This window comes from Terrapene carolina, unplaced genomic scaffold (assembly GCF_002925995.2).
Source record: "Terrapene carolina triunguis isolate 2854851 unplaced genomic scaffold, T_m_triunguis-2.0 Scaffold22, whole genome shotgun sequence".
In the NCBI taxonomy this organism is placed as follows: domain Eukaryota; kingdom Metazoa; phylum Chordata; order Testudines; family Emydidae; genus Terrapene; species Terrapene triunguis.
The window spans coordinates 12,147,483-12,161,251 of NW_020664373.1; the positions used below are offsets into that span (position 1 = coordinate 12,147,483).

The 13,769-nt window shown below is 40.4% G+C and overlaps 1 protein-coding gene across 3 annotated transcripts in view; it reads left to right on the forward strand.

Moving 5' to 3' along the window:
• Positions 1–13,769, forward strand: part of LOC113406094 (cyclin-dependent kinase-like 5) — a 116,473-nt gene that overhangs the window by 98,163 nt on the left and 4,541 nt on the right. For all 3 annotated transcript variants that reach the window (XM_029910855.1, XM_029910857.1, XM_026648701.2), the window contains 4 exons: positions 619–717; positions 938–1,043; positions 1,767–1,890; positions 9,229–9,331. In XM_029910855.1, coding sequence (XP_029766715.1) covers positions 619–717; positions 938–1,043; positions 1,767–1,890; positions 9,229–9,331 — 432 coding nt within the window. The remainder of the gene's footprint in view (positions 1–618; positions 718–937; positions 1,044–1,766; positions 1,891–9,228; positions 9,332–13,769) is intronic.

Genomic DNA, 13,769 nt, shown 5'->3' on the forward strand with positions numbered 1-13,769 from the left:
ATCCACCGGAGAGCTCAGCACCGCCCCCATGGAGCACTGCTTTACCACGTTCTATCCGAATTCGTGTTGTATCGGGTCACGTTATATCGGGGTAGAGGTGTATAAGAAACTGACCCAGCCCTAGTCAGAAATACTTTTTGGTGGTTTTGTGGTTAATCAAAGCACTGGACTGGGACCTGAGAAATCTGAGTTCAGTTCCTGACTCCACAGATTTCTTGTGTGATCATGGGCAAGTCACTTAAAATCTCTGGCCCCTATTCTAGAAAGCCCTGCAAGCACCTGATTAAGTTTAGTCATCTGGTTAAGTCCAAATTAAGTCAAAGTACATGCATAAGGACTTTCCTAAATAGACCGGGACTTTAAAATGCTTTCCTGAATCAGGATCTCTTTATCTCATTTCCCTATCCATAGAACAGAAATAACAATACTTTCTTCCACTTTTTCTCATGTTTATTTAGATTGTAAGCTCTTTGGGGCAGGAATTGTTGCTTGTTGTTTTTATGTACAGTGCCTAGCACAATGGGGCCTCTAGGCACTACCATAATATACATAATAAGTGCTAATGATATAATATTGCACATATCATAAATCACATGGTTTTAAATTTGCTATCGACAGAGTGACCAGATCCCACCAGAGATGAATCTAACACGACCTGCAGTTAAAGATTCTTCCAGAGATGTTACTACTTCATTTCATTCACGGCAAAAGTCTGAGGTCTGAGTCACTTTCAAATCCATAATATTATGCCTTTGGGGCAAATATTTTTTTTTAATGCCAGCTTTGTCTTTTTGATTGCATAGTGTTGGATTTCATTATAGCAACGGTTCATAAAACAAAAGGTAAACTGTGGCTGGATTTTATGCTGTGACATGGCGTGGAAGAACAGTACAAGTGTCATCCTTCATTTTTAATAGATGTTTTTTCTTTGGCTTAGGGTGGAACGTATCATGATCCGCACCCAGAGGATGGAGCCTCTAGTAAAGAAAATAGACTTCTGTATAATGACCCTATTCCCAGAAGAGTTGGCAGCTTTTACAGAGGTAATTTTGCAATGTGCCTTACACAATTAACCAGTGTTTTAACATACAGTAGAATCATAGCATTAAGAAGGATATTCTGAGCTATGCAAGAACAAGTAAAAAAGGTGACTGGAAAAAAAAATACACCAAGCTAGTACTAAAGTCTATAGAGTCCTTCTGGTTTCTCTCTTTTACTACAGTGCATATCTACAAAGCATTTTTTGCAAATTCTACCTTTTGCTGATTCACAAGGCATACATAGTATAATACTTTGCAGAGCACAAGACAATTTGCTTACATGGGTATTGGGGAAAAATAAACTCAATGAAATTAAGGAGTTTATCAGGGTTTATATACCATTTTAATCACCAAGATATCTGATCACATTTAGCAATATACAACACACAAGGACATATTTAATGAGCTGTCTTTGTGTTCAGAAAACTTTCTTTCCCAGTCTGTACCATGCACCTGCTGTCGTGTCCATTTTAACTGATAGGAGTGTTCTAAATACAAAATGTTAATTATTAAAGACTGGGTGGTACCTTTCATTGGTATACTAGCCTTTCATCTCTAGAGACCTAGATTCAGATCTGTTCTTTGATTTACTAAAGGACAAAATCCATTCTTTAAATGAAGCACATTTATATACGTAGATCTCCAGTAGCCATCTAGAGACCTGTTTGAAGGTCTTGGAGCCAACGAGCTGTTCTGATGGGTTCTGATTATCGGTATTTCTTGCAGTGCCATCTCCACGTCCAGAGGGTACATTCCTTGAAACCAATGTGTCAAACAGAGTCAGTGCACTACCAGCAGACAGCAGCACTGTGACAAACCACTCAAAAAGACAAACTACCTTTGATCCATGGTGAGTTATTGTTTACACAGACATACACAGGGTAATATGGAAAGAGAGACTGCTAAAGAGCGGCCTCAATTAGGTTTTTCTTTAAAAAAGTCATTAACGTGATCACCTTGCTGCCTATAGTTGTGTTTGGCATGCAGACATCCTTATATGTTCCCTTTGCGTACGCTGAAATAACATTGTATGATTTCTGCCTCTTCTGGATCCTCAAGAAGGATCTCATGAAGTTATTCCAGCAAACATATTTTTAAAAAATATATAAATGTTAATATATTTGTGTATTTTTTTCTGATTTTTTCCATTACCCAACATATGTCATCTGTGATTAAAGATAAGAGGGAGTGTGTGTATATAATGTGGCATACAAGGCCAGTAGTCCAATTTGTGAATTCCAGAATCCGCAAGTGGCAGACCAAGGGAAAAAAATGTCCAAGATGCATGTCTTCATATATAACTTAGGACTGTATTTATGAAGAATATAGTTATTGTTCTACATGTGGTGATTGCTTCTCTCCTTTTGCTCATACACCACAGAACTACGGTAGGTAACACTGCAGAAAGAAATGGATTCTTTCTATTGGGAGGACAGGACAAACCTTCTGTGTTAGCTCTGTATATTGTTTTTAAAAGATTAGAGAAACTTTTAGACGAAAATTGTATACTCAGTTACCTTTCTAAAGTATTTTATGTGCCAGTTTTCTTCATTCCTACTAATAAACGTAATCTAACTCCATCATATAACAGAGGAATTAATTGTCTGTAATTGCACCAGTAATTTGACAGCCCTGAAATAAAGAAAAAAACATAATTTGGTCATTGACAATTATTTAGCCCTTAAAATCTTGTCATTCTACCGCTTTGTACAAATACAATAATTTACATCAAATAAAAATAAGTATTACTCTTGGAAAGGATTGTGACTCATCTTTACATGATTAAAAATGGTGTTGGTTCTCACTAATGCACTAACTATCCTTCAAACTCCATTATATCTTTTGCAAGATTTTAGTAAGATCTTTAATTGTATTAACTATACAGTGGCTACAAAGGGAAATATAGTGTTATATAATGGATGAACTCCAAAGTACAGCAACACGTGGTTCTGTGTGAGAAGTCCTAGCAATGGTTTAACGATATTGCAAAATTGTTCTCTGCTGTAAGTGCAACTTAATCACATTTTTCATTAATGTAGAGTCTGTGTTTCTCTACTTTATATCTTTTTGTGGGGGAAATTCTGTAATTGCATGTAAAAATGTTAACTCTATTTTAATAGAACATGACTCTGATTACATCATTTTATGATGAACTAAATATTTAATGTTCTAATGGCATACATAATTGGTATGTGAAAACTCATCTCAAGTTATGAATGAATGTGTAATCCACCTGAACTTCCTACTACTCTAAGATATTGCTTCTCACTCATCGTATTGCTCTTTGTTACCTCTTTCTGATGTCAAAGATTTTGTGAATGTTTTAGGCTGAACTGACACAGATGTTCCCTTGTCCGTGTATGCATTTGTACACCCGAGCTTCGCTGTCCTGCATCTTTAAAATTAAAGACATTATACTGCTGAACTTATCCATTATCATTAGGATTTACTCTTAAATGACTTAAATTATCTCTGCACTTAATCAGCCTGAGCTAAACAAAAACATGTTTTTCATCCTATCAGGAACTTTTCTATTTACCACACTCACTTTATATTCCTCTAAATTCTTGGGTTTTTCCATTTCCTTCTCTATTTACGAGAGTAGATATTTTGCTCTCTTTCACTTAATTCTCATGGAACTAATGCAGATGACAGTAATAGCCTGGCCTTGAGCCAGATGTATATTACCTGCCTGCACTGTGAGATTACCTGCATAGCTCTACCAATGTACCCCAGTCTTGACCTGAATTATCCCTACTGCTACTACAGCTCTCTTCACTACAGGCTATAAGTTGTGTTGAATTATGCAACAGTATGTTGGAAGTCTCTGAAATGGCCACATATTAGACATTTGGGGGCTTGTGGGGAACTTCAGTTAGTGAGATCCCTTATGTAGGTGTAAATGTTTTTCAGTGCCCTGATGACAAATGGCCGGTCACATTCTCTTTATTGCATGCTACCTTTCTGCAAAAATGAATACGTTCTTTTCTTACCGTCACTTCAAGGAATTCATAGCTGTGGGCTGAAGCTTTACCAACTTGACATCTGCAGAGTGCCTTAGGCTTATAGACATCTCCCATGAGTTTTCAAGACCAGAGTTCCTTTACACTTCTGGAATTTGACTAGACTATTGCAAGGAGCTGCAGATTTGTAATTTCAATGGAACTACACTCATTTACTTGAGCTGAAGATCTGGCTCTTTATCAGCGCCGCATAGCTTGGTCTTGTTCACATCTCCTGATAATATATATATATTTCCCTTTAATTTTTCCTGCCTAAATCTTTCTTATGCATCAAGTAAGCCCCATTTTCATCTACAGTATTTGCCTTTTTTCTTTTCATCTACTCCCCGGTGTCTGAGCCCTCATACTTGTGTATGCAGTCCTCACTTCTCATCCTAATTGTCAGTACTTCATGCCTTCATCTTCCTCAGCCATCCATGGTTTTGTTTGCTAATCTTTTCCTTGTTTGTTATCAAGCCATAGTGCACAATTAACATATTTAAATTCGGGTAAATACTGATCTTTGAACTCTAATCTTTTTGGAATGTTGTCATGCCCTGTTACACTGCCCATTATAATGGGAAAGGGGAAGCCAGAAGTGCACCTGAGGAGAGAGGAAAGGACCCTTTATTTTATTTACAATAGCTTTTCAAAATCCTGTAGGCACTGTGATTCTGTCTTGGAAATAAAGCTAGTGCCACATACATGATACCAGTTTGGGGAATTCCGGTCCAGCCACTTTTAAAAGTTTAACAGTTAATTGCACAAAGTGATGCAGTTTCTGTTTTCATAATAAATGATTTACTTATTGAGGCCAAGCACTGTCGTCTTGTTGCATTTCATGTATTTCTTGTAGTGACACCTGGTGGTACCACTGTGTGTCTGTTTTTCTACTAGGGAAGCCCCTTTTTCAAATATAACTTGGCAGTAAACATTTGCTGTGTTTTTACCCCTACGTGCAAAATCTTTGTCTTAGATCTTGGGGGACAAAGACATTTAATTTTAAAAGGTAAAAAAATCCTGCTCTTAAGAGAACTGGTATTTAAAATAGTTTGCTAGTTTCAGATGATGTCTTGCCTTCATTTACAGTAACTCAATGACTATTATTCTTTTATTTTTTAAAAAAGTTAACCTAAAAGTCAGTATTTAACTTTGAGGATTTAATTATTGGCCATGTGTGGTAAGCACTTTTCAAAGAAACCTTCATAAAGATTTTTAAAATCTCTTTGATTAGGACAAAATCTAACTCTCAGATGTGTGAGAGACAGTGTGTATGTCTACACCAGGGGCGGGCAAACTTTTTGGCTTGAGGGCCATGTCAGGTTTCTGAAATTGTATGGAGGGCTGGTTAGGGGATATGTGCCTCCCCAAACAGCCAGGTGTGGCCCGGCCCCCACCCCATATCCCGCCCCATCCACCTTTCCCTGTCCCCGGACCCCCTGCCCTGACTGCCCCCCACTGCCCCATCAAATCCCTCCTCTCATTCCTGACTGCCCCCTGAGACTCCTGCCCCATCCAACCCCCCCTCCTTCCTGACTGCCCCTCTGCCCCCATTCAACCCTCTGTTCCCCTCCCTCTGACCTCCCCGACCCCTATCCACACTCCCACCCCGACCACCACCGGAACTCCCCTGCCCTCTATCCAACCCCTCCTGCCCCTTACCGCCCCGTCGAGAGCACCAGGACAGGCAACCGCGCCGCCCGGCTGGAGCCAGCCACGCCACCGCGCAGCACAGAGCACCGGGTCAGGCTGTGGCTCTGCAGCTGCGCTGCTCCGCAAGAGCTCACAGCCCAGAGCATTGTGCTGGCAGTGCAGTGAGCTGAGGCTGCCGGGGAGGGGGAACAGCGGGGAGGGGCCGGGGGCTAGTCTCCCAGGCCAGGAGCTCAGGGGCCGGGCAGGACGGTCCCACGGGCTGTAGTTTGCCCACCTCTGGTCTACGCTGTGCTGTGAAAACTATGGCAGAGAGTCTCAGAACTCAGGTCTGCAAGCTCAGGCTCGTGGGGCTGATGCTACAGCACTAATAACAACTGTGTGGAGGTTAAGGCAGGAGCTCAAGGTTTGAAGCCCAGGGAGGGGGGTGGGTTTCAGAGCCCGAACTCCAGCCCAAACCACAATGTCTAAATTGCTGTTAACACCATAGCACAAGCCCCGTGAGCTCAAATCTGTAGACCCGGACTCTGAGACTCGCTGGTGTGGGTTCTAAAATGCAGTGTAGAAGTACTATCTGTTTGGAGACGTACCGTCAGTATGCACGCAGCAATGCCTCTGGAGCTGTGAACTACTACTGAGCACATTAGCTAGGACCCCAGCCTACTGTGAAAACTGGATGCTGGCCTGTTGGTACATGCATGTTTGCTGCACCACCTCCACTCCAGCTCAGTGCACCTGTACATGACAGGTGCCCTTACATGTGAGCAGTGGAGTCTGACTCTGCTCTTTACTTAATTTTAAATTTTTGTCCCCACATCCATCTCTTCTGTGAAGCCAAAACACACAAGATGACCAGTATTGCCAAACCTAAGCATTCAAAAATCATGAGACAAGTTTAAAATTGATGAGGTTTTATTGCTTTTTTAATTTTTTTTAATTGGGTTGTTTTTATTTGCCTTCTTGTTTCTGAGCTGTTAGGGTGCACTCAGGTCACATTATCAGGTTTTTCTCTGCAACCATAAGGGCTAGAAAATTACTTTAAAAAAATAAAATAAAAGCTGTGATTCTCATGTAACTGCTTACCTCCAGGAGCTGGGGTTTTAAGAAAAAACACCAAATATCACAAGACTTGTCATAAACTTGGAAGAGTTGGTAACACTGAGTGATTATACATCCCACTTTTACCAGGCTAATCCTGTTTATTCTTATATTGGCTGGTGTCTCAATAACTTCTTTTGGATCCTTGAAATGTCCTGGTGTTCATGTTCTCAATCAAAATGTTCTATTTTTTTAAATCAGTGCAAAGTCTTTGTTTTGAGACTTTCTGCTCTAATGCTATCTCTTTGTACCTTATTTCACTCTCCTCATATAACGAGCATGTGTTTTTTGTATCAACCATTGTTCAAGGCCAAAGCTTGTCAGACCACGGCATATGCAATATGAGTTTGAGGAGTTGAGCACCAGTCTAATCAGTGCAAAGCCACTCCATTGGCCCCTTGAGCAAACGGGTTGGGGAGTAAGAGGGCGGATACCTACCACCCTGTCTGTCCATCACTTTCCTTCTCTTTATGGAGGAGAGGGAAGGGAAGAATAGAGCTCCACCTCCCTCCAGTCTTCTCTGCTGCTACAGGCAGACATTTTCTGACCTGGATGCAGTGAATCAAGGATGGGAGCCAGAACATAGAGCATTTGAATATTTAATTACCCTGAAAAAAATGGTGCGAAAAGTGTTTGGTTTTGATTTTGAAGATGCGATCATCTTAAATAGACAGTGACTCTTCTTTACATGGGATTTGGAGGCAGAAAAGCCATGCCAGGAAATTCTGCATTTCCCAATGTGTTATAGGGTCAACCTCTGTGGCAAGACGGAAGGGTTTGTATATGGGCCAGTGGAGCAGTATAGACATGGTTACTGGGTTTGCAATTTACACTGAGTCAGTTTTGTTGTTTAACGCCCATGTTTTGAGGAATGGCAGGCAGCAAACTGTCCTGTTTTCTCCCACCCCAGCTCTCTAATAGTAGTAGGTGCACAATTAGATACTAAAGGGTGAGGCTAAGGATTTCTCAGCACCACTTGCTCAGTGCACAGCCCGGTGGCTTGGACTCTGTACTTCTAGGATTTGGCCTACAAGTTAGGGAAGATGGAACTATCTCAAACCACATACTTTTATGTCAATAACCGTGTGTGTGTGTGTTGGCCATGTTACGCCACCTTTGATGGAAGGCATCCGTAAAGCTGTCAGCAGTTTACTCTTGGATTTCCTCCATGCAGCATTAAATGGGTGAATAGTTAGAAGACAGCCTTTCTGCAGTTTTGCTGTATTACCAAATGCAAAAGGCTGGATGGAATTGGGAATCCCTAGTAATTTGATGTCTTTTAAATTTGTATAAGAATCTAGTCATTAAATACTATACTAATGACTTTTCATGGAAGCTAATTATAGCTTTGTAATTTTCTAATGAAAAGCATATTGCTGAAATCTAGAAGGAGCATTTGGGGGGGGGGGGGTGTTCAGTGTAGATATATGTTCCAGAACCATAAATTATGCAAATCTCCACTTCTCCTTTCTTCCTACACATCAGAAAACCATCCCACCTCCTCAAAAAAAAAAATTTATTGAGCGAATGCAATTTGTGACAGCCTTTAGACATCTCATACATTCGTATTTGGATTCCCATCTGACTTTGTTTTTATATAGTAAATATATAACATCCAGTAATTGAGCTTAACTTCTGATATAATGAACATACTTTGAGCATGGGATATGTCCTAGCCTTTTCATCCATATGATAAATAACATTTGTAGTTGTTTTCCTTACATTTAAAGTAATCTGTTGCTGATCAGCTCTGGATCACAGAGTTTTTGGCAGCCTGAAATTTTAAAATTCAGTCTTTGCAATAACTCCAATTTTCTGTGGCTGTCTTCACTTGCCAGCACCGTCCCATGATCCAGAGAGAGACCCATCCATAAGAAAAGTTTAAGAGGAGTTAAGTAGAAGTGAACAACAATAGATCTCCACAGCTTCCGTGATGATAAATTTGGAGCCATGTCAGCAAAGCTCAAGAATTTTTGTAGACAATCTTTTGTTTCAGTCTCATGATCGTTACAGCTCTTCTGACCCTCAAACAAGTGATGGGCGAATTAGAACTGATTTTATCTGTTACAGATTGTTTGTACATTTGCTCAGATATTACTTAATTTTTTTATAATATCTTCTGTGTGATGTTTTTGTTTTGAATATAAAATCCCAAGTGAAAAATTAGACAAACTTGCAAGATAATCTTTTCCCTAAAGTACCTCACTGGATGTTTTTCGTTAACCATTTTAACCTAACAATGTGTCCTTAGCTTTCCATTTAATTAAGAATGTTTTATCTATTAGTTGTATGTTAATCCTTGTGTCATAAAGTAATAAAGTATTTTGAATATCTTTGGTTTAAAAAAATCTGCATTCTTTAACAAGAAATACAAAGAGATCATATGATGACCTAACATCCAAAGATTTTTCTCTGACAATATTTTTTTTCATGTTTAGGAAAAGTCCTGAAAATGTTAACAGTCAGTCAGAGCAACTCAAGGAGAAAGAAAAACAAGGTTTTTTCCGGGCAATAAAAAAGAAAAAGAAGAAATCTCAAACTGTAAGTATACCCAGTAGTTTCTAAAATAGTGTATATTTTCCATTGTTTTGAAGCTGCTACCATAAAATGGGCTAGACCAATGTTGTATTGTTATATTACGTGTGTGTTGGCATACCTGTGTACATCTGTTAGCTTTTTAATTTGTGGAAGTAGTCTTCTTTTCCTGTTCAGGATTTACCTACTTGCCTATTCAAATATTTACTTGCTAAGGAGTTATACTTTCTACATTTATTTGCTTACATCCAGGACCCCTGAAATTCTATTACACTTGAGGTAGGGTTGCCAGGCGTCCAGTTTTCAACTGGAACGCCCGGTCGAAAAGGGACCCTGGCGGCTCTGGTCAGCATCACTGACTGGGCCGCTAAAAGTCCAGTTGACGGCAGAGCAGGGCTAAGGCAGGTTCCCTGCCTGCTCTGGTCCGTGTGGCTCCCGGAAGCAGCAGGAATGTCCCTCCGGCTCCTAGGCACGGGGGCAACCATGGGGGCTCCCCACGCTGCCCCCGCCCTGAGTGCCGATCCCATAGCTCCCATTCGCCGGGAGCCACTCTGCTGCTGTTTGGCAAAACAATAGGCAGCATCAGAGATGCTGGAAGATGTCTGTCTTCAGACTTAAGCAGATAAGATTGGCTTACACCCAACTACATCTAGAAGGTTTTCTTCACGTCTGCATGGACTGTAAATATGTAGACTGCCTCACTCATCGGAGCAAGCTTTACTACTCATCAGTGGTGAGTGGAATTTATTTATTGATTTTGCTGCAGCATTTAAGATCCCTGAATTATTGTTTCTGTCATAGAATCACCAACTGGCTGCGAATCATCATATTGAAATAATGATCTGATACTGTTTACATACTGTACACTAAGATCTGGATCCAAAGCCCATTGGAAAGACTCCTATTTACGTAATTGAATTTAGGATCAGGCCCTAAAAGTGGGTAAATGTTAAAAATTAGGTCAGTGTGCTTCACAAAACAGCCTGTACTACTGAGGGGTAAAATGTATGTGAACAGAAGTTCAGTAATATAGAGTGATTGAATTTTTGTTTACAAACAAAAGTTTACAATGACTTTAAGTGGGAAAAAAAATTGACAAATAAAGAAAAACTTTAATGTTGCCAAATTTTAAGATGGAAAAGTCTAGGGGGATTGGGATGAGAATATGTATTAGTAAACACAGATTATGAAAAGCAGCACACTTTTTCTACTAGTAAATAAAAAACAAGGAAAGAAGCATGTTACTCGTAATGGCTATACTTGGCTTTCGAGGCATTGGTGTTTTGAGTGTGTGTAGTTATTGGAGTGTTTATAAACTGTTCGTATTAAATTGGGAGGGTCAGATTCTAATCTCAGATGCATGGTGTGAATGATCATGTATCTAGAAATATCTTCTGCTGTGCTGGTTTGAGAGGAAGGATGGTTTCACTGCTAAGGCAGTAGATTTGGGATTTGAGTTTGATTCCAAGCTCTGGTGAGACCTGCAGTTTGACCAAAGCAAGTCACTAATTTCTCTGTGCCTCAGTGCCTTCTTAAAAATTGGGAGAGTATATTTCCTTACCTCACAGGGACATGGGGACAATAAATATTTTAATGATCAGTTACTGGAGCTACAATCACGGTAAAAAGTCTATAAATAAAAACAAATTGCAAGTGTTTTGTGGGTATATTGTGATACACGCTAAAGAGTTGAGATTAGAAACTGTCCTTTAATAGTGTCACAACGTGCAACATATCAATCTTCTGTCAGCTTCAATGTTCTTATAGGCCTGATCTAACTCATCAAAAAGAAATGGAAAGACTACTGCTGACTTCAGTGGGAGTTAGAGCAGATCCTACACAGAAGCAGAGATCTCACCTTTTTTAAATCAGATCTTCACTCTCAGAACACTCCTCAGATCCTTTCCAGAGCCGAGAAGGATTCCAAATTTGTATCTGACAGAACTGATTTTACTCTGTGTTCTGGGAAAGTTGGGGGAGAGGAGATTAATCTGGTTGGTAGCCACAGCTACAGTAATCTTATGTCACAGTATTTTTCACCACAACCTTTTTCTATCTCTCTGTGGTGTTTTGGTTGCAAAATCAGCAGTGCGATGCATAAATAAACCTTTTGAACTGGGCTAATGAAATACAAAGACTCTGGGTCAGATTTTTCTCTCATGCACATCAGTATTTGTACTTGTTTAGCACTATTGCCTTCAGTGGAATCATCCTGGTTTACACTGTAATGACTAGAGAAACAGGCCTGTCATCATCATCGCACGAAATGGGCCAGAGTTCTAGATGATATCATGTGGGAGAAAGGGAAGCTCCCATGATTTTAGCAGCAATATATCAGCTGGCACCACATAATTTCTCCATTTAACTCTGGCTCAGCAGATCACTACTCTTGATAGTGCACTCCTCAGAGAAAGTAAGTGACTCTTGGGGCTGTGTGCAGCATACGCTTCTTAGGATCATGGTTCAAGTTTATATAAAGGACTTCTCCCACAAATGCCCTCAGTTCCTTTCCTACCATTATAGTTGCAGGTTTCCAAACATGTATTTGATTAATTTACATTGTACCAGTCCGCTGTCTCTTTTATCTGTTTATCTAGTTTATATGTTAGCGGTAGTTTCAAGACAAAAATTAAAAGTATTTAATCCCCCTTTTTATAAATGAATGTTAGTGTTGATTAAGGCTAGTTAGATTTGTGCTGATGTGTGTTTCCAAGCTATTTGTACATGCTGTTGCATGGGTCTGAAACTATTTGTCTGCTCTGTTGCCCAGCTAAAAATTGATCTGTTGCATGACAGACCCAGGTAAAATATCTAGATCTAAAAAGTGTGATTATGTGGTAGTAAAATGTTAATGACAGATGAGCACACTGGATGCAAGTGGTGGTTAGTGAGAAGGGTATTTCCTAAAGAGATGCTGAATTTGCACAGGTTCTACCCTACTCTGGTTCAACCCATCAAGGAAGTGGTGTCTCAATCTCATGTTGATGATAGAGACCTTGAAAACCTAGCAGATAAACACTGAGTCCACCTTTTCCAGACCAAGCTCCGTGCAGGAGTTCATACAGTGTGGATTAGATTACACTGCACACAAAGCATTCAAAAAAATCGAAACAAGCACTTTGATCTAAGAGCACAAAAAAGTCAATGTATATGGGTCTACAAATCTTATACAGAGTGCTTACTTCTGCTCTTCTCCATTCTTAATAAGAAGTGGCACAGATTTGAAGCCAGAGTCTGATAAGAACCATAAAACCTGGTCTGGGGACCTGTTGACTCCAACTGGGTCTTTGGATCCAACAGGTAAGCACTGAGGCTACGTCAGTCCCAGTATCAGTAGCCTTGACCTCTTGGCATTGTTGGCTCGCTTATATCTGTGTACTCAATCTGTTCTGACAGTGAACTGAAGGAGGCAGTGACCAGTGTGCCACTCCGTTTGTTTAAGGCAGTGGGAAATCATCTGAGTCTGAGCAGGCCAGGATCTCTTCCAATTCCTGCTTCTGTATCTTCTGTTCATAGAGATTATCTCAGGTTATGTGTGGATGGTACTCAGTGTGAGGTGCTCCTGTTTGGTTTAGCGACAGTTCCTTGAATTTTCACCAAATACCAGGCAGTTGAGGCAGCCCACCTAAGGCATCAGGATGTTCTATTAACTCATAATTGGATGACTAGCTTCTCAAGGCCCAATCTCTTCTTCTCTGCATATTCTCTTCTTCCTACTCTGACAATCTAGGGCTTGGGATAACCTAGAAGACTACTTTCACTTCCATGCAGAGATTGGCTTCTGTAGCAGAAACTCTTAACAACACAGTGTTAACTGCTTTTCTACCACAAGAAAAATTCATTGACATTCAAATACACATTGCTCATAAGGATACAGTCTCATGGCAAATCAAATCATTTCTGAGATTCTTAGACCTCATGGACCCTGGCAAGTACATAAATGCACGTGTCTGCTTCAGAACAAACCCATTGCAGCCAAATGCGGATCAGGGCTTTGAAGCCCCATTTGAGGCACTGATCTAAATGGTAGTCCAAGAAATCAGTCTGCAAGCAGTGCCTCAGCGAGCTGACAGTGCTTCAGCACGCACTCTGGCCTGCTGGGCACTACTGGACTGTCTGTGTCTTTTGGCAAATTTCATTTTGCCAAAGATCTCCAGTCCTAATCCTGACCCTTTCTCCCGCAGAGAGTTATTCCTGATAATTGTTCTCCCAAGAGTAGGGCTTTCCAGAGGCAATTCTTGAAGGAATAAGGAAGGTTACTTGCCTATTACTGGAGTTCTCACAGAGGTAGTGCCTCTGCAGAGCCATTCCCATCCACTCTCCTTTCCCTCTTGCTTGGAGTCCTTCCTAATATAGCATAAAGGAACTGAGGATAATTAAAGCCTCTGTGGCTCTTTTCATAACCTAGAATCAAACATTTTGATCCATGTGAGGGGTTGTGTGC